General features: G+C 33.1%; 1 protein-coding gene across 2 annotated transcripts; it reads right to left on the bottom strand.

Moving 5' to 3' along the window:
- Positions 1-603: 603 nt before the first annotated feature.
- Positions 604-9930, bottom strand: LOC143234538 (multivesicular body subunit 12B-like). Of its 2 annotated transcripts, none has more exons than XM_076471968.1 (2): positions 9790-9930; positions 604-6239 (listed from the first exon to the last, which is right to left on the bottom strand). In XM_076471968.1, exon 2 carries the CDS (start codon positions 6208-6210, stop codon positions 5425-5427), a length of 786 nt encoding a protein of 261 aa, XP_076328083.1. In that variant the 5' UTR covers positions 6211-6239; positions 9790-9930; the 3' UTR covers positions 604-5424. The 2 variants fall into 2 exon arrangements, with proteins under 2 accessions (XP_076328083.1, XP_076328084.1); XM_076471969.1 differs by lacking the exon at positions 9790-9930 and adding an exon at positions 9347-9486.
- Positions 9931-23053: the final 13123 nt, after the last annotated feature.

Below are 23053 nucleotides of genomic sequence, written 5' to 3'. Positions count from 1 at the left end.
GTGCTGTTTCACTGTATTTACAGTCACTGGCATAATAATATAGAAACAACTTTTTACCACAAGAATTGTGACATTTGTCCTCCAGGTATTCTAACTTATTTGTCACCCCCCTCTGAATAAATGTTATACTTTAGATATTGTTCAGATGAAACAGGTTTATAGCCTTCAATCTTATTTTTTGTCTATAAAGTCAAGAACTAGAAAACCAGAGCCAACTACCGTACTCATATGTTTAACAAGCTACCACAAGTTTTCTCTGATATTGAATACTATATTATATATAACCAACAGAAAGTCAAAATTTTAATCTATCAAATAATATATGGTGTACATTGCATTGTCCATTTCAACATCCAGTTTCAAATCTATTCTCACGGGAATCAAATCAACAAGTTTAGCTAAATTTTTAAAAGGCTCTTACCACACAGTCAGAAGATAACAAGAGGGCAGTGTTTGCTTTTTGTGTATTATCATTGTATTCTTTAGTGCATTCCTTAATCAAATAAAAAAATATTTAGTGTAGTAGTATAAATTTCTTATAAAATTTAAGAAAAGTAAATAGAAAATAAATGGCTGAAATGAAAAAATAAAGGATCCACTCAACTGTTCCAGTGTTTCCACTGATAAGGTTTAATATTAACTAGTTTTAAGATTTTTTAAAATACATATAACAAGTAAAACTCAATAACATATGCAAAAGTAATATGTGGACAGCTTTGTAACCTAGGTGGGAAAACAGGCATCAATTTGGGTTACTTACAGTGCTGATGAAAAGACAATTCTTAAAAAATTGATTTTAACTTGGTAAACAACCAGTAACACTATCAAAAACTAAAAAAGGCCTAGCTTAAACTGATTAAAAATTATTTAATGTATGCACAAGGTGAACATATAACATCTGCATGTTGATAAAATGTATGCAATAAAACATACAAGATATAAAGTTTGCATTTTAATGTATGCACAAGGTGAACATATAACATCTGCATGTTGATAAAATGTATGCAATAAAACATACAAGATATAAAGTTTGCATTTTAATGCACAGGTGTGCAGATCAAACTGTTATAGTTGGTTTAGAAATGTTATAGTAGCAATATTAAATACACTGACAAATAAAGCTTAAAGCAACACAACTAAAACATCTTGTATGCAAGTCAACCATTCTGAATAGTAAAAGACAATTTTTTCAACCCAATCTTTCAATGTTCATAAGGATATTTTTTATGCTGTTACATTTAAACACAATAACATTTTTTTACAAAAGAATACATCAGCCATTATTACGAGCTGAACGCTAATGGATAAACAAAAAAAATCCAGGATTTGCAAGTATTTACAAAGACTAGATAACGTCTTAAGAAGTTTGAAAAACATGCAAGTTACAACTAAATATGTACATTCACTATTTTTTCAATGCTCGCATGTTCAGGTCTTTTTTTATCATAAAGACATGAAACATTGACTAGATAATATCTTAAGTAGTTTAATAACTATGCTAGATCTACATCTACACAATTACTACAAGTTCACTAACCCCAGTTTCTGACACACATGCCATTTCTTAGTTAAGATAACATTGCATTTGGTATTCTACAGTAACATTACTGTGGGTGTATTCTCTAATTTTAAAATATTACAGCACCTTACAACCCACACGAATCAATTTGCTACTTCTCTTACAATGCACCCACAGCTTAAAAATACCACACATGGGTCTGGAAGTGTAAGTTGGTCCTATGCTAGAGCTTTGGATTTATGAGCTAGTAAACCAGACACATTTATTTTGTCATATCAATATGTCTGTTAAACAAAAATGATTTTAAGGCTTTCTCTTTTATTTGTTAAATAATTATTGGAAATGTTACAGTGTATAAAAATGAAAATGTACATGTCAAACAGCAAACAATCATTATTGATTTATAATTTTAACACAACATTAGCTATTAGATTAAACAGAACAAAAAGTCCAGATTTTTGGTTATTTGTCACAGTTGTTTGTCAGAACTTAAATTGTTTTTAAGGTTCAGTTGACATCGTACGATACGATATTTGAATAATTCAGATTAATCCTTTAAAACACGTTTAAAACATATTTTGTACATTGCACAGAAATCCAAGAAGCATAATATTGAACTAAAACAAGTTTACCAAGTATTGTCAAAGATCAACATTTAGTTTATTGGAAAAAGTAGCAACCAGAAATTTGTAATGCTGCATTAGGGCTATCTCCCCTAGCCATCTATAATGTAGTAATGCAAAAGTAGAGAGAAGGCAGCTACTCATCACTACCTCTTGGGCTACTCTTTTTACCAATGAATAGTGGAATTGACCATCAGATCTTAATAACCCCCCCACAGCTGAAAAGGCAAGCATGTTTAGCAGAACATGAAGTCAAACCTGTGACCTTCAGTTTGCAAGGTAAGTGCCTTAACCACCTGGCCAGTTCTGTAAGTACTGTACATAGACTTTATTTTTACAACTTTCACTTTCTTGTTTACTAAGAAAATAATAATTATTAGTAAAAAATATATATTTTTATTATTAATAATAATAGTTCGATAACTGTAATAACAGACAAGAGGATGTATACTGTTTTTGTTAGTAAACTTGTAATTTATTTATGCAGGACAGTTGTTAATCTCTCAAACTCTACTGATTACACATCTGAAGATGGTGATTCCTTAGTGAATCATAACAGTGTGAAATAAGCATACATTCACAGGTGGCAAAGGACATCTGGACTTTTGTTGTTACTTTATAACTTGTCAATATGCTACAGTATTACACATCTGAAGATGGTGATTCCTTAGTGAATCATAACAGTTTGAAATAAGCACTTTTAAGCATATCTGATGTGAACCAAACAGGCACAAGAACTGTACTCAAATAGCAGAAGTGAAGAGCCCTTTTAATATACCTGGAAGAAAAAGAAAAAAAAAAAAGATTGGCTTGGAAGACCTCTAAAACAAATGTACCAATAATGCTTGAGCCATGTTACAAACATCGTAAATCACTCCTACTCCCATTTAGAGGTTTGTAACAGAAGTTGTCCAGACCAATTTGTATGACACAGAAGAAAATCAGGAAATCGTCTTTAGGTTCTCATTAAATCTGCAACCAAGGATAAATGTACACAGTTGTTACAAGCATCATTTATATACCAAACAAAAGGCTATACTGGTCTCCAGTAACACGTCATCTGCAAGTGGTATGACAATAAAGCAGCAATCGTTGCCTCCAAGTATGATGATGTTGTACTTGTCGAGGAATGCAACAGACATGATGTGAACAGGGAAAAAGTGACAGTTCTCTGACTAAAATGTATACTTGTATGCAATAAGATGACCAGAAGGGTTCAAAAAAGACAAGATACTTTTATCACTTTATAAGATTTTTACCAATGGATGATAATCATATGTTTATCTGGCTTTGCACTTCTTAGAAACATCCATCACAAATGCCTGCATTCTCCAGAGAAGAAGGTAAGAGATGCTATCTACTGAAAGGATATACTACACAAGTAGAAGAGACACTAGACAGTCAGGATGATGACAATGTTAGTCAGCCTCTGAAGAAAGACGATTAACATGTTAATCCAACTGTGGTATCACAGCTTCCACAAAAAGCAGGAAAATAAAGGCCAAAAACTGTAGACCAGAACACAAATAATTAAAATGTCTTTCTGTACTAAGCATAAGATCTGTGCTTGCATCATGAAGAACTGCTACAAGAAACACTGAAAAGATGTCAAAACAGAACTAAGAAACTGTTTGTCTTCATGAAGATTTTAACTTCCATTTTTCCACTTTCTCTTAATATAATTAATATAATTTCTCATTAATGTAATAAGTTAAAGATAATCAATTTGTAGCTATTACATCTGGACTTTTGTTGTTACTTTAGAACTTGTCAATAACTTTTAATTGCTTCTTCAAAGGTTCACTCTCATGTTTTCTACCATCAATGCCTGAAAAAAAAACTCCTATAAAATGGACGAAGAAAACTTGGAACATTATTCTTGTCTTAAAAAAGTTGAATTTGAGGTATTTGCAAAGCAGTGTTCAAAATTTGAAACGATTTTAATACAAGGAAAACAGAGGTTACAAATGGTTAACAGTGCCATTTACAAAAATACAGATGTGTATTTTCCCTGTATTTCTTAAAAATAAAATTTAAAGATAACAAGGTCCCACTGATTCATTATTGGTCATTCCATTCACTAACCTTAAAAAACAAACTTAAAGTTAGCCCTAATCATTCAAATATGTATTAAGCCTTTCTTTAAATTTATTGCCATCATACTTGAAAACAAAATTCCAAAGGCCAATGAACCTGTTGGCAAAATAAAACTTGATTAAAAAATGGCTTCTACCCTGCCAAATTTTGTCTGCCTGGATCATATTAACTAAATGTTATTAAATGACAAATTTACAAGATGAAATTTATGAAAATGAGAATGTAATTTTAAACAATATGTAGAGAAATTATACCCAAGCTTCAGAAATCAAAACTGTATCCACCTGGTGGTCACAAAACAATAGAAATTAAAGTTCTAATGTTTGTTAATTTATATGCTACAGTATACTAAACACAAACTTTCTTAATCCTGCACACAAGAGTACCAGAGCAGAGGTCAATGTGTTTACAACAACCTTTTACAAAGTATCATCCACCATAGTATATTTCATATCAAAGTTATAAACTGTTCATTTTACTCCAAGCTACTGATTTAATAACAGCTTGTGGTGCGAGAGGAAAAAACAGATACAATATACAAGGATGCTGAATAAAACTATAGATATGTATTTAGTATATTCTAGAGACTATATAAATACAATCCAGAAACAACAGATACAAATATCTGTATTGTTCACATGAACAACACCTTATATTCTTATTTTTCAGAGCCCAAGTCAGCCATTCATCTGCAATTCAGAGATATCTTAACCACAAGCACCTTTGTAACACATCTGAATTTTATGCATTCAAACCTTCTATACGTGAGGGAAAGCTTGTCGCATTCCATTTAGAGTTATTTGTTAAATTCAGGATTATAGCCAATGTTCCTTCTTTAGTACAAGACCAGTAAAATGGACTGACCACATACATTCAATGAATACATCACCCATACTGTCAATATGGGTAATCAGCATTGCAACTTTCAGAGTCTATCAGCTGACAGCAGTAAAAGAATATACATGAATGGTCGTTTCCTTTAAACAAATATTCGTTTGTCACACAAGTTAAAATGTCATATAGTATATATTTTTATATTTGTTAGTACTCTCTGTGAATTAACATTTATCATGTCTAATATTACACTAACAATGGTAATTTCATCATTTTTTTTATAGTACATACCCATGACTGATTATAACTTATTTAAAGTCCAAGTTCTCGAACATGAACATTAAAAAACAATCATGTGAATTTGGATGAAAAGCTTTGCTGAGATTGATGTTCGACATGAAAACTGTAGTTATACTGCATTAGTAACTGATCTTCCGTCTTCAGTATGATGTGAGGAATAGTACACTGTAGCAGGTGGCTAATATCAGCATATTTTGGATTTACAGTAAATGGAATACCATCTAAAGCAGCAACATAACCACTTGTACTCCTATAAAATGTCTGCTGTCCTCGAACCAAGGACTGTTCATTATTTCCTCTCCAGCAATGACTGTTACAAGATAAGCCATATGGTTGTGGACCTATACCTCCTGGTATCTTTGTTGGAGATACTGGTCTGCATTTGTAACAAATTAATAAACTATTCAATTCTCCTGCAAGGGTAAATCCAGAGGGAGGCTTCTTTAATTTACTCAGTACAATAATATCAGTTACTAACTTGTGCACCAATTCTTTCTTCATCAACTTGTAGCACAGATTTTTCTTTTTTGTAGCTTTCTGCTGGGTATCAATAGTGTACAACAGAAGAGTGAACTCTGGTGGAAATTCTCTTTCTCCAACTACAGCGATAGACTCGACCACTTCATCAGAACTGTTTTCATCTTTTGAAAAACAAATATATCTGGTGATTCGCTTCACAAACATTCTGTCTTTCCACAAATCAGCATCTGTATCCTGGTCAAAAGTCCTAGATACCACTTGAAAGCCTTGCGGGCATTTAGTAGGATCTTCCACCACGCAAATACTGGTCACTGGTCGATCATCTGGTAAAGCTTTTAAAACATTCTGAAGATCCATAGTTACTGGTGAAGTAGCTCACACATTTCCTAAATTACAACAAAAGAATCTACTTATTAAAAGATGCATCTTACACTTAAATGACCATAATATCAAATTAACAATTTCAATTAATAAAGAACTGGTAGTTTTGTTATAAATATTATACCATCCATTACTAAGATATACATAAATACTTGATAATATATGATATCAAGTATAAAACAGTGTGTAATGACTGTAGTATGGATTGTTAACTGGAACTTAAACCTTGGTACATCAGCTGGTAGAATGCCAAGTCAGTAAGACAAAGGTCATATTTTCAAATCCAAATTGGATACACAACTGATGTATAATCTGTGTCAACCTAATGTTCATCTCATCTTTAACATTACATCACTTGTTTTGTAACAACTAGCAACACTAGTTAAGTTTAGGAGGAAATCTCAAGTTGCTTCTACAAGAAGATTAGTTCACTGTATATTTATATCTTGGACAACTAAACTGGTTGGTCACTCAAAATGAAATTCATGGTCAGGGCATGTAATTTAAAAATCAAATTCACCATGATAAGACAGATAGGCACACGTCTTGTATGCGAGTTAAAACTAAGCAACTAGAAATCAGGTATTAATTTACAAGATAGAATCAAGTTGAAGAGCTAAAGTATTTGTTCTAATTAGCAGTATTCCACAATAAAACATGCCTTTTTAAAGGATACTTGTTTTTCAAATTCACTAAGTATTCTTTGAAAAAGAATACAGGTAAATACTTGTTTGTCTCAATACATCCCACGAATGCTTGCATTCACTCTTTCAATTTCAGAAAACTATACTAAACTAGTGTATAACTCATCAAAAATAACAAAGCAAGTACAACCACTCCACAGTGTACCCTAACCTTACATTTCTCAGTTAACTGGAATAATTGTTTTGAAATAAAGCTTGACCAACATAGAGGCTGAAATTGCAGTCAAGGCAGTAAAACATCAGTATATTCGTTTTCCAGCCAATCAAAACTGATATCAATCGTAAAATAAACCTGCGACATATTCACAGGATAATTACTCTTAACGACCAATCAGACTAACAACTTCTAATATATGGAAAAGCCAGTGTGTTTTGGTAACACTGTATTCCAACAATGGCTTTTATGTTATGTTGCTTAGCAACAAATATATAACTTAATATTGCTGTCTATGCATTAAAATTATAAAATTAAAAGTATAGACAATAAAACAGATTTGTTATATTCTTAATTTAGTTCAGTAGGTTAAATTCATCATATAACAGAAGTAACAAGTTTAATATTCAATTGATATTTTTACTTTCATGATAAATTGTTAACACTTGGCTCTAGGTTAGGTGATTCCACACCATGTCTTTACTTTAGACTTATAATACCAACACTCACTACACTTATAAGGTTTCACAGAAACACCATCAGCATCACTGTCACTAAAATCATAATGGGCAAACACTAATCAAATTATTCTACATGAACTTTTGACTTTTATGACTCTTATTTCATGAAATCAAGCATGACAAGATACACACTGACTTTTAACATTATGCTGACTTAAGACCAATGGCTTCCTCAATCACCCAATCCTAGCCACCAAATCAATTAGGTGCAAATATTGATAAATACTTAACTAAGATAACATGACAATGTTGTTCGTAAAGTCCTTCCTTAAACACAAATAAAAAATATATTAAAATGCACAGTCAAAGAATAAGTTATTAATAGTAAAAAATTAAACTAATTTTTTTCATATTGTACAGCAAACTGACTGTACTCTTTCTTACTAGCAAAGCTGCACATTTTCAACAAACAGTTCAAGCCTAATCTATTCTTATACTTGCTATGTAGTTAGGTTGGTCTCAGGGAACTCTTACTAGAAATCCTGAAAAGGAACAAACCAAAGAAAAAAATGTCCCTTACTGATAGTTATCATTCATCATATTTTACTTTCAGTGAACAACAAGGGATAATTTGTACTATTTAAGTTATACCATTACTTACTTCCACCCTATTTTCACACATTAAACATTCCAAACCTCAAATAATCCTGGTGGTTCTTTTTCTAAACAAGGTCATTGAAACAGAATACTTGAATATGAGATACTTTGTCTAATAATTTAAAATTCTATTACAGAATAACATAACTAAAAGTGAACATTTCAAAATTAGATTAACAGTATTTCATAGAATGAGTTAATGACATTTTTCTTAGTTTATGTCCTATGTGGCATCTACTTTATCAAGAACCATTAAAAATTTAAGCACAGTAAGCCTGTGGTCATTTCTATCATCCACATAACAATTAATATTTTTAACAAATGAACAGATTTTGTTGGGCTAAGAAGTCTTTTCTTTATGATGCTTTACTAAATTTCACAATCTTCTTTTACTAATTTCTACAGAAATTATTAATCTTCATCAGATTAATTACTTTTCTTTATGATGCTTTACTAAATTTCACAATCTTCTTTTACTAATTTCTACAGAAATTATTAATCCTCATCAGATTAATTACTTTTCTTTATGATGCTTTACTAAATTTCACAATCTTCTTTTACTAATTTCTACAGAATTTTACACACTAAAGTAAGACTAGTTTTCCACGAAACTCTTACATAGCTTTACTTTTGTTAAAAAGACATCTACAACGTGTTCACAAAACTTCCTACATAGTTCAAATCTCTTTCCACAAAACTACAGCACCTTTGGTACATTTTGAAATTCTTAGTAGTTTAGTATTATCTGCAAATTTAACCAATGTTCTGGCTGTTCCTCACCAATGTCATAAATGACAGTCCGTGTAAACGTAACGGCTGTTCCTCACCAATGTCATTAATGACAGTCCGTGTAAATGTAACGGCTGTTCCTCACCAATGTCATTAATGATGGTCCTACTATATCATTCCATTCATTGCCCATGGTATATTAAATTAACATTTTCAACCAAACTTAAATTTGTAATTCATCAACTTACATTGTTTAATTCATGCTGAATAATGAAATATTCCTGTAAGTTAACAATCCTATTATCATTTTAAAGCAGATTCATATTTTCTAAATACTATTTAAAGCATCATAAAGTGACAACAAAAAATCTAGAATATGCAATTTAAAGAGTGAAAACAATCCATACCATTATACACTTACTCCAGAATATAGCATCTAGGTTTCAACTCAATTACTTTTCAATAATTTGGCTGACTCTGTATTACTATTAATCTCTTACGTTAAGTATTGGCAAATTTATACAGATAACAGCAATATTCAACACCTACTACATTCTTATTTAGAAAAGTATTAGATGTGTCACACTGCTCTACATTTCATATGTAATAGCATTAGTACTAATTCGAGGTTTTGGTAGGATAATAATACCATTAAAAACATATAAAAGTACTAAATAATGTGTGTGTTTTTATTACAGCAAAGCCACACCGAGCTATCTACTGTGTCCAGCTAAATAGAAATACTATATAATTACTACTATATAATAATTGATATTAATATTATTAATTAAAACATTAACAGTAATACTATATAGTTTAGTAAATACTTGGAAATCAGACGGTACATTACCTCAGACTCAAATTCTAAAATGAAAATCAATTCAATTTAAATAATTTAAATGTTTTAATCTAGGCGTAAAAACGTTAAAGGTATAGACGAAACACAATTTCAAATGTGAATATTTTATCGTATTATCAAGAAATATATCATGTGATACTGTTGGTTGTTTGTCTTGATGTTTGCCCTCTTGTGCTCCTTTCAGAAAACATTTCCTTTACCCATTCTTTATACAAAAATCTAAAATAAGTAATTCAATAGAAACGTCTGAAAATGAAAGACAGCTTAAACATTCATAATTATACAAGACACGATAAGCACGATCAAACAAAATAACACTATTTCAGCATAAATAAATGCAACTCGGGTAAAAAATAATATAATTAATATTGTTATAGGCGCGTGCATAAGTATAAAGCTAAGTGACACACAACCAAGACAAGGATCACAAATGTCATGGGGTAGATAACCCACTGTATAACTCTGCCCTAAAATAAAGAGGATAGGATGGGAAGTGAATGTATTTGTTGTTGTTTTTTACAGATGTTCACCCAAAGATGTGAAAGAGCTATCCTCGCTGGCTATTTCTTAATTTAAACTGATAGATTGGACAAGAGGAAGAACAGCACTCACTGTCATCTCTTGGGCTACTTAATCAAATAACGTGATTTGACAGTCACTGTTATAACACAACCACTGTCCCAAAGCGCAGATCGCGAATTTCTTTTCAGTAATGGGACTCGGATCACGGACCTTTTGATTCACTATCCAACACACTGATCTTCATACAACGCCTGAGCCGTGGAGAAAGCAATCTTTAGGAGGGTAGCTATAAATATTTTACTGCCAATTAACGGTGTAGGGATGAGGGGATACTGTTATTTGTGCTATTCGTGGAACTAGCTTTTCCACCGTATATTCCGTTGCAAAGTGGTGAAATCTAAAAATATCCATTGTTGTACGTAGCGTTGCTGTAATCATTCTTCGTGACAGGAAAACAAATTATTATTAACAGTTTCGAATACATTTAAGTGGCTACAAACTTTGAAATTGAATCTCTAAATAAAATAGCATTCTTGCAGTATTGCTTTGGTTTGTTTTAAATTTCGCGCATAGCTAGACGAGAGCTATCTGCTCTAGCCATCCATAATTTTGCAGTGTAAGACTAGACGGAAGGCAGCTAGTCATCATCACCCACCGCCAACTCTTGGGCTACTCTTTTACCAACGAATAATTTTTGTAATGATTATGAGATATTTATAAATAGTTAATGAATGGTTTAAAATACGTACACACGTTCCAAAGAAAACTACAAAAAAAAAAAAAAACTAGTGAGAAATTGTAGAGTGATTTCAAATAAGTCACATCGAAACTGTACTGTTAATAAAATTTGTAAAAACGTAATTGTTTTTAGCTATAGTTGTACGATTAACAAATAAAGGTGAATAAAGAATCCAGAAGAAGAAAAAAACCTACTTTTATTATGAAACTAAAAATTGAATTTTTATTAAATATAATTTCTGCCGTGTCGCTATAATCGTTCTTATTAAAATACTTTATTATTAGTGACAGTGAATTATTTAACTAATGTGATATGGAAACCATCATATTTAAGCACATATCGTAGCTCATATAATTTAGTAAAGGACAATGGTGCCGTTCCTGTTAAGTGATTCTATGACCCTTTAAACAAATATTATTTGACAAAATTGAGAATTGATAGATGTCACTAGTATCGCGTTTTTTGTTTAATGTTTTTCGATATTATCCGTAAAACTGGCAGGGTTCCATAAAGAGAGAAAAAACACATTTAACTTTGCTCATAACAGTAAAAACCGGATTTTAATACATGTTGTGGACACAGCACAGATAACTCTTTAAGTAACTATGCGCTTAACTACAAACAAACAAACATTAAGGCAAACTAGAATTTGAGTTAAACAATGTTAGCATATTCTTTGATAGACTGTTTAAGCAGAGTATTCATGATGAAACTTTGTAGAAAGGACGGCAACTGTCTGTTGTTGAGACACAAGTGTAGAGGACGACGTTACGAAAGTCTGAAGACGAAAGACAGAAGACTTTCGAAATGTCATCAGTTACCGTCCATTCTATAAAGATTCATCAATGTTAGCATATATAAATATTCACGTCACATCTGCTGAGTTTCTCCTAAACATTTTTTCTCCCAACGAACTTTTTGTTTGGATTTTGATATTTATTAAAAGTATCAATAACACTGTGATAAACAAGAAGTTATTTAGTAGATTGTATAAAATGTTTATAAAATATCACATTTTTCCAACTTTAATAGTTATTAAAAGTATAGCTCGATGTGGTTTTGCTTCAAGAAAACACGTACATTAAAATTATAAACTTTATTGTGTTTATTTTACAATATCCCTCATTTATTTAGAACTTCAAAATGCCAATTTATTTTTAATTTTGTTTTTAGCTTCAAGAGCAAAGTTCTGTGCTCACTGAAGGAGTGGAACTCCAAATTTAGCGTTGAAAGCCCTAAGCATACCATCCAGTCATCGCAGGCAGTTTCAATCCTTACAGAGGTTGAATTGTAGTTGTAGATTTGACCGATTCTATCTAACTTAAGTTTCCTGTGCGCGGAAACACTAATAAAAACATGACGGAATTAGCTTCTAAAAATTTTTATAACTGAATCTGTTTGTTTGTTTTGAATTTCACGCAAAGCTATTGGAGGGCTATGTGCTCCAGCCGTCCGTAATGTAGCAGTGTAAGACTAGAGGGAAGGCAGCTAGTCATCACCACCCACCGCCAACTCTTGGGCTACTCTTTTACCGACGAATAGTGGGATTGACTGTCACATTATAACGCCCCCACAGCTTAAAGGACGAGCATGTCTGGTGCGACCGGGGTTCGAACTCGCAACCGTCGGAGTCGAACGCCTTAATACGCTTGGCCATGCCGGGCCCCTGAATCTGTTAAATCAGCATAAACTAGAAATGCTTTAATATTTACTAGGGCCTGGCATGGCCTAGCGCGTTAAGGCGTGGCTCCGTAATCTGAGGGTCGCGGGTTCGCGCCCTAATCGCGCCAAACATGCTCGCCCTCCCAGCCGTGGGGGCGTTATAATGTGACGGTTAATCCCACTTTTCGTTGGTAAAAGAGTAGCCCAAGAGTTGGCGGTGGGTGGCAATGCTAGCTGCCTTCCCTCTAGTCTTACACTGCTAAATTAGTAGCTTTGTGCGAAATTCCAAAACAAAACCAAAACAATTTAATATTTACTTCGTTCTTTCAAAAGTTTTAGTTAAAACCCATTTTAATTGCGAGGAACGTTTGTTCGCATTCGAGGGTTAACTTATTTTAAAATACACGGTTTGTAGAGAAATAATATACAATTAAAGATTCTAAGTTGAACATATGTTATAATTATTCGCGCCGTCGGTTAACTGAATTTGAAAATTTTCTGGCGGTTATCGACAAGTGGAGTTGCTATTGAGCGACAAATGGGTTATATTTGTTACACGTTTCATGAAACACCACTCACTAATAATGGCTCGGTTTTAAATCTTAAGGCTTATAACGCTAAAAACTGGATTTCAATTCCTGTAGCGGGCATAGCACAGATACACTGAGTAGCTTTGTGCTTTATTGCAAACAAGTAAACATTATAACAGATTAGAATCTAAATAAGTTAAAAACTGCTAGAACTTACTGACATTTCAATATACAACACAAAACAAAGAGAAGCTTGTGTCTATTATACATTGTTTATTGTGTTATGAAACAAAAACACTGTTTAGTGAAACAATAAAATGCTCTTCTGTTATCAACGGACAAACTTCATTTGAACAATACACAGTTGATTCAACCAGTAAACAATAAGAAAAGATATGTCACGAACTTATACTATGCCGTACGTAATAGGCTTAACAAAAAAATCAGCGTAAGCCATTACTCACACATCCTGTTCCTGTTTACGTGTATAAAACGTCTAAGTATAGCCATCTATACTGGTTTTAAATAAAAAACAAACAAACAACTGAATATACCTGAATAAAATAAATAATTAACACATACGCTGTTGAAAGAATATTTAAATCGAATATTGGTGATGGAGTCTTTAAAAAATTTAGTAATGATAGAATGTCAGTTTAAAATATTAATTTTAAACCTCAAAAGATATTTTAAGTTTAGAATATATTTCAGGATTGTCAAGTTAGTTGTTTAATGTATTTCAAAAGCAACAAAAAATTTTACGCTATCTTCAAATCCATCAGTAAGGTTAAACACATGTTGTAGAATAGTAAAGATAAAATAAGAGTTAAAACTCAGAGTTATAAAACAAAAAATTGAATGCGGTAGTAAACAGAGCGAAACAAAAGGAACGTAAGATACAGATTACGAAATGATAAACGAGAATAATAAAATAGAAAATACAAATTAGAGTAGAATACTTACAAACAACGCAACAGACATTTTATGAGATAAACCTAATTTTAGCTTATCCTCGCAACATACTCGTGAATTGTTAGAAATAATTGCATATCGAAAAGAAATAGAACTAAACAGATATGACAGTCCGTTTAGTTTATGTTTCATATATGGCGAAATATTCTGTAAATGTTGACCAATTAATAAACAATTTTGAACGTGGCATCTCACGACTTGCAATAAATGTATAAATACTGAAACTTTGGTTTTTGTGAGTTACTACTTTATTGAAGTTTAAAGGTAATGTAGACACATCGAAATATATGAGGTGGAAACAAGCTGTTGATGACTTCAGTAAATATTTTGTGTATAATGAAACATTGTATTTTATTATTTATTTGATTTTAAGATTATATAAGTGTTGATAGTACACACTTTTGAATAGATCTGACTAAATCATTTTTTGAGTTGTAAAAAATTAAATCCATACCACATGCTTATCACATTTCTATTATCAAACAAAGGAATACCTATTCTATTATAGTGCGTATTACTGGAACGTTATTCTTTCTCTGTGAGTTCTTTCGAATTATCCGGTAAACATAATTCCGCATCTAATCTATTTAATGAAACTTGTTATTTCTCATTTAAAAGTTTCTGCAAGCCGAAATCACTTTTAAACTGTCGCAAAATATTTAGACCTACGTTTACAAATGACGTTTTACCCCTCTACGGTTCCACCAAACATGCTCGTCCTTTCAGCCGTGGGGGCTTTAATGTTACAGTCAATCCCACTATTCGTTAGTAAAATAGGAGCCCAAGAGTTGGCGGTGGGTGGTGATGACAAGCTACCTTTCCTCTAGTCTTACTCTGCTTAATTAGGTATGGCTAGCGCAGATAGCCCTCGTGTAGCTTTGCACGAAATTCAAAACAAACAAACAAACTTCTACGGTACTGGGAATAGTAGTAGGACTAAGCTATCATATAATAATTCCACTTACATGAATAAAACAGTGCTATGACCGTCTTTTATCTGAACCAGCTTTACTGTATTTCAACTAACTTTACGTTTCTATAAGCATGAAATTCAACATTTTCACAAAATGTTGTAAATGTTTTAGGCCTACAAATGACGTTTACATCTCCAACAACAGCACTACTACTACTAGACGTAACGTTAAACTACGATTAGCATATGATCAAACCACTTACTGATAGAAAATAACACAGTAAATCTCATTCAAGTTTCAACTAAATTAACTCAGTACTTCATAGACCTTATATTTATAATCTATATTCAAAATTCACTTCTGGTTAAGAAGTTAGCACACAGGATCACCTACAAAAATTGTAATGTTTTCAAACTAGGCCCAGGCTACTTTTTTCTTTATTTTCCTGAAGAAGGTAAGTCAACTATTCGAAATTGCTCGAGTTATTGGCCTAATTCGAAACTCATTGGTATTCTGCATCAGGACTTAGATCCATATGGATCTGAGAGGGTCAGCGAAAATTTGGATCTCTTTTTCCTTCCGTCACTGATGTTTAGGTTTCGCAGTTGAACGTCACACAAGAGAAGGTGTTGATTTCACAAAAGTGAATATGTAAATTAAGGGTCATGTCCGTTTATGCACTACGTTTATCATTCACAATAATACACACATCGCTATTTATAGTTCCGTATGTTCCAACATCTTTTCATAGTGTAGCCTATATTACATGTATTTATATAAATACCTCTATAACACACTATAATGATATGTTATGTAGTTCTAGCGACAGGTGGCATATTACTAAACCTGTAGTACATATTTATGGATGAGAAGTACTAAGCCTAATTTCTATCAAGTGTGATATAGCGATTTAGTGTGTGTAATAATTCATTTTTATGTAGGTTTTTCTTGAAGTAAGTGAATGATCTGTTTAGAAGACTGTCGTAGAGTGGTTGGATGTTTACGTAGGTATGTAGAAATAGTTTGTTGTCTGTGTAACTTTATATACACTTGTAAGTATTGCGTTTTGTAATTTAATCAATTCAGTTGTTATTTTATGAGATGCTATATTTCTCTATACCGGACAGGCGTATTCGATCAGTGGTATTATGTTCTTTTTTACATATTTTAAATATGTTGTTGGGTGTCGTGTCTGTATTATGTCCAAGACATACTTCTAACTTGCTTCACTCGTATCCATATTTTATTTCAACCATCACAGAAAGAAACTTTGCTGATGTAGCAGTCTGGATGGATAATCCATGAAGATTTAGTTCTGGATTGTTTTTTTAGGAGTTTCTTTAATTTTGAAACTACGATTATTTGAATCTTTGGAATTAATTTTTATTTCGTATATTTTCTTATGGCAATATTCTGCTATTAAATTTAAAGAAAGTTGTAGATTTGTGGCGCTATAGAGGGTACTTATGTTCGAAAGTACTGAACAAAACTTGACGTCAAACTATAATTTTCCAATAATGTGCCCTCTAGTTAACACATAAATTACAACATTAAAAACATGTAGCTCACTGTAGCTAGAGTATACTAGAGTTTAATTGCTTTATGTTTATTTAGAATCTACGCAATGGGCAATCTGTTCTCTACCTACCGTGAGTAGCGGTGTAAGTATGGTAACATATACCACTGTGCCACTTGTAGGAGATAAAATTGGTTATAATTAAATACATAATGTGAATGGTATAACTTTGCTTAAAATAATTGTATAATATAAAATGATACTTACTACTTACACATGTTCATCGACTCTTTTTCTTGATATTTATCGCAATAAATCTAGAAAGTTTCGAAACTAATCCAAGTGTTTCAGTAGTTTTACAATAATATTTTTAAAACGTGCATTTCAGGACTTTTTCTTAAAGCAAAACGAACAAAATATTACGTTTTAATCATTGTAATTAGATATAACGCTACTAGATGTCGCGCAGGTCACATCACCTTTTATAAAATTAAAGTAAAAATCACACTATAAAAGAAAAACGTTCTAAGATTTTTTTAATAAGGCTAATTTGTTTGTTTTTAAGTGAAAAGCTACACAATGGGCTAATAGCGCTGCCCGACCGGGTATCAATCGCAATACGGTAATTTTGCATATATATAAACCATTAAACTGATCGCTAAATCACAAAGGAGGGAGCATTTACAAAGTTACTTTGATCATAACTATCACCAGTTCTCACTACTTCTACTTAGATTATTGTTATGTCAGAACTATCACCAGCTCTTGCCATTGCTACTGAGACTGTTGTTATTAGGTACTGTCTGAGAAAACAAAAAATTATAATGTCAAATATACTAGGATATTATGAAACTGGTTCATTATATCTACTAGCTGAGAAAACGGGTCAAAGATTAAACAACTATTTAAAGAATAATATTTGGTAATGTTTCCATTTTTTGTTATTAAATCTACAAAGTTCTCATTATATGCCAATTTCACATTTTCCCTTGTGGAGAATAATTAACTTATTTAGCTGATAAAGTACTTTAAATTAAAAGCCAAACGCTTATGAAAATAGGAAAAGTGTCCTATTTCGAGGAATTTATTTCTCGTCTCGGCCAAAAAATCCTAAAACAGAGAAGTCCATGCACACTAAATTCCAGTTGACACATAACAACAACAAAGGGAATCTAACCAGCCGACTCTTGGTGATGGGTGATCGCATACACACACATAATGGTTCATTTTGTGGATACGATTACGAGACTTCTTGTGGCAAGGAATAAAATATATTTGTTTGAAACTGGTTCTCGCTGGTTAATTTTTTAGGATATTTATTATATTTTTTATCTCATAAATTCATAGTTGGTTTTTATTCCAATTACCATATTACTTCTTTTCCTCTTTTCTGGTCACTTTTGGATTCACTAAAAATAATTCGACACACCACCAACTATGTCTCTCACAGCAAACTAAGTTCAAAATCACAAACACAAATACCCAATAAACAATCAGCAGTAAATAAAACGGTTTCTTATTGGAGTTTTATTGGTCATCACAGTAAAACGGTTGCTCATATTTTATTGTAACTGTTGACCTTTAAACCTTTAATTTTGAGTGTCACACGTGCAACACAGCATGCCACGACACATCCTTTGGCAAACACAGTTTTATGGTACCCTGGTGGGACAGCAGCATGTCTGATGATTTGCAACATTAACATCAAGGATTCGATTTCTCACTGTGGACAAAGCTGATAGTCCAATGTGGCTTTGCTACAGAACAATTAACCTAACAAACGAAATTTGACACTTAACGACAAGCTGACTGTGACACTAGGTATTTAGGGCATACTACTAGTGTATACAACCCTGAAAACTTTCGTGGGCTGTTGACAGTGTTAACATTACTTGGATCAAAATGGATGAAAACAATCAAGTTGCACTGTAAATGTTGATGATGAATTATTACCAAATGAACTATTAGTTACCAAAACGACAGAACGTGCAATTAAAGAACGAAACGCACGTTTCTGTAAAGTACACAGTTTGTTCGAGCGTAAACTACGAACACCTGATTTTCTGTGTTATTTAATATAGTTATAGTTATTTATAGTTATTATAGTTATAGTTATTTAATATAGCTTGTTGGACATCACGTATTCCATTGTTAGCTTTCCTGTTATAGAGGTGCTCAAGCTTTTGTTTTTTTGTATAAAGATGTTTAGGAATTTCCTAAATGACGTAATTCTTAATGTCATGACTATTCCATGTCATTCAGTGACAGACTACGTGTTTGACACCACGCTGAATGTTCGTGTGGGCACAGAAAATATAAATAAAAAACGTTTACTATTTTTCCTCGCTGTGCAACAAAAGAAAATTAACAAAGAGCTCAAGAAGTCTCGAGACGCTTATTTGAAATTCCTGAATATACGTTTTGCGTCATGGCTTTTATTGACGTCCAAAAACAAGCAATAAGAACAATTTATTAAACTATACTTTTAGAGAGAGAAAAAATCTAAAGTCTCTGAACAATTCTCTAAGAATCTAATTTATTTCATTTTATTACCTTCGCATTTTTTTCATGTTTGACAAGTCACTGTCTTTGCAACATTTGTCAATTTATCAATTGGCTCGGTGGGGGCTCACTGGAGGACACGCCTTCTCACTTTTTATTAACGGGAAGAAGCTAAGGATTGGTTTATTTTGTTTCGAATTTCGCGCAAAGCTACACGAGGGCTATTTGCTCTAACCATCCCTAATTTAGCAGTGTAAGACTAGAGGGAAGGCAGCTAGTCATCACCACCCACCACGAACTCTTGGGCTACTCTTTTACCAACGAATTGACCACCACATTATAACGCTCGCAGATCTGAAAGGGCGAGCATATTTGTTATGAGAGGAATTCGAGCCCGCGACACTTGGATTACGAGTTGAGCGCCCTAACCACCTGGCGGTGAGTAGTGTTGACCAGCTGCCTTTCGTCTAGTCTATTGTTGCTAACTTAAAGATAGTTAGCTCTGGTGATCTTTATGTAGCTTTGCAGGGAATTCAAACTAAACGACACATACAACTCCTATTTTAACTGGAAATATAATCTTTAAATATTTTCTCTTACAAAGGATACAGCGAATAAGTTTTCGGATTTACAACGTTAAAATCAGGGGTTCTATTCTCTTTGGTAGACACAGCATATGACCCAATGTGGCTATGTTATAAGAAAATACACACACACACACTGCTGGCCAAAATCTTAAGGCCAATGAACACAAGGAAAAAATATGTATTTTGCGTTGTTAGACTCAACCACTTATTTGAGTAGAGCTTCGAAAAATGAAAATAAGAAAAGGAAAAATAAAAAAAAACTTTTAGCATTTAATAGGGAAAATGTGAACACAATGAAATTAGCCTAAATACTAGTTGGTGAAAAGTTTAAGACCATACTGAAACGAAGCGTTAATCGGTAAACACGTGACGAAATTTGGTCATTTATGTTCAACATATCCCGCTGACATCTCCTGTGTTACATTGTGTTAAAACATGGCAAAGGTTAAAAAGTTGACAGAGTTTGAACGTGGCAGAATTGTCGAGCTGTAAAAGCAAGATCTCTCTCAACGTGCCATCGCTGGTGAGATTAGGCTTAGTAAAACTGTTGCAAATTTATTAAAATACCCTGTGGGATACGGAACGAGAATTTTAAGTGATAGGCCCAAGAAAATTTCGCCGGCGTTGAGCAGGAGGATTCGACGGATTGTCCGGCAAAACACCAGCCGATCGTCGAACCAGATTAAGGCACTTACGGACGCTGCAATCCACAATGCCTGCAGGACGTTTTCATGGCGAATAACGTAATTATTTTGGACCATCCAGCGTGTTCGCCCGAACTGAACTCCATTGTAAATGTTTGGGGTGGATGGTAAGGGAAATCCATAGAAATGGACGTAAATTCCAAACAGTGCATGATCTTCGTGAAACCATCTTCTCCACTTGGAATAACATTCCAGCCAGCCTTATGCAAACGCATATATCCACCATGCCAAAGCGAATGTTTGCAGTTATTCGCAATGACGGATATGCAACTCGCTACTGAGACCTCTTGTTGGACATTTCCTACCCTGTTTAGGACTTCTTTTTGGTATGGTCTTAATCTTTTCAACAGCTGGTATTTAGGCTAATTTCATATTGTTCACATTTTCTCTATTAAATGCTAAAAACTTTTATTTTTATTTTCTCTTTTCTTATTGTCATCTTTCTAAGCTCTATTGAATGAAATAAGTGGTTGAGTCTAACAACGCAAAATGCACATTTTTTCTTTGTGTTCATTGGCCTTAAGATTTTGGCCAGCAGTGTACATACACTCATGTAAATACTTTGATAATATACAGTGTGTCCATAATTATCAATTTGTTCTCATTTCTTTCTTTTATTTTCCAGATAATAAACCCTTTATTGTACCGATTAAAGAAAAGATCAATCGTGTTCTATGGCTGATCTGAAGTCTGTGTCAGTCGTCAGAAGATGATTCAGATCTCATTAGAATAAGGAAGCTCCCCACAAAAATACAATTCAGAACTGGATGAAAAAAATTTAAGGAGACTGGTTCCATTAACGATAATCCACGAACTGGAAGCCCTAGGGTAAAAGACGAGACTGTTGTCTGTAGAACAGAATCGTCCACAAAATCGGTACTACTGTTGTCTGTAGAACAGAATCGTCCACAAAAATCGGTACTACTGTTGTCTGTAGAACAGAATCGTCCACAAAAATCGGTACTACTGTTGTCTGTAGAACAGAATCGTCCACAAAAATCGGTACTACTGTTGTCTGTAGAACAGAATCGTCCACAAAATCGGTACTACTGTTGTCTGTAGAACAGAATCGTCCACAAAAATCGGTACTACTGTTGTCTGTAGAACAGAATCGTCCACAAAAATCGGTACTACTGTTGTCTGTAGAACAGAATCGTCCACAAAAATCGGTACTACTGTTGTCTGTAGAACAGAATCGTCCACAAAAATCGGTACTACTGTTGTCTGTAGAACAGAATCGTCCACAAAAATCGGTACTACTGTTGTCTGTAGAACAGAATCGTCCACAAAAATCGGTACTACTGTTGTCTGTAGAACAGAATCGTCCACAAAATCGGTACTACTGTTGTCTGTAGAACAGAATCGTCCACAAAAATCGGTACTACTGTTGTCTGTAGAACAGAATCGTCCACAAAATCGGTACTACTGTTGTCTGTAGAACAGAATCGTCCACAAAATCGGTACTACTGTTGTCTGTAGAACAGAATCGTCCACAAAAATCGGTACTACTGTTGTCTGTAGAACAGAATCGTCCACAAAAATCGGTACTACTGTTGTCTGTAGAACAGAATCGTCCACAAAAATCGGTACTACTGTTGTCTGTAGAACAGAATCGTCCACAAAAATCGGTACTACTGTTGTCTGTAGAACAGAATCGTCCACAAAAATCGGTACTACTGTTGTCTGTAGAACAGAATCGTCCACAAAAATCGGTAAGACGGAAGAAGGTGTTCCTGTTCACAAAATTATTTAAGCAAATGTGCATGTTTCAAGTGTTGTTGGAAGAATGGTGGATGTGTTGAAAGTTAACATTCTTACAATTAAATATGCTAACTCTTGAATAAAGCCCCTGTTTATCCGATTTTACAGATTGTGTACATCTTATATATTCTATATATCTTATATAGAACCGAAGATATTAAAAGGACTTTATGGACTCCCTTCATTTCTATTATTTCAATTTCACTAAATAAGTTTCACTGAACTTTCTCCGTACGTTCAGCTGTGGGTGCGTTATAAAAGTTGCAGTCAATTATTTTATTTGGTTGAAAGCCAGTGTGGTGGCACATGCTGTTGATTGGCTGGTTGGCTTCTTTCTCGTCAGTAATTCGATATTATGGACAGCTATACTTTAATCGTAGGGGTCTCTGACCTAGCTGTTTAGCTCACGTGCGCTTAAGGGGCCAATTAGGTTAAACGCTTCTAATTCGGACAAACAAACAGTAATGCAGATTTAATCTCCCTAAATTTTGTTTTGTTTATCAAAATAGTAATATTGTATTTTACCATAAATATACCTGTGAAAATTAAGATTTATATTAAGAAAAACAATTCGCGATTTTTAACGTCCATGTTAAGAAAGAGCGACAGGTAGAAACATTGCGCTTAGACCAACTGTGTCACTGAAATTTTTACGACTATTTATATTATATATAACTGGAAACACCTAGATGATATGATTTAGTATTGTAGGTTACTGTGTCACCAGTTTGAGGGGCAATGTTTTGTTGTATTTAGATTTCTGTATAAAATGGAAGATTAGTAATAGAATATATTTTTTGCAAAGTTTAAATAAGTTTTATTCACGAGAAGAACGAATGAGAGAAT

The sequence above is a fragment of the Tachypleus tridentatus genome, chromosome 12 (assembly GCF_004210375.1).
Source record: "Tachypleus tridentatus isolate NWPU-2018 chromosome 12, ASM421037v1, whole genome shotgun sequence".
NCBI lineage: Eukaryota > Metazoa > Arthropoda > Merostomata > Xiphosura > Limulidae > Tachypleus > Tachypleus tridentatus.
Note: the sequence above shows the minus strand (reverse complement) of the source record. Positions and strands in the feature narration are given on the sequence as shown.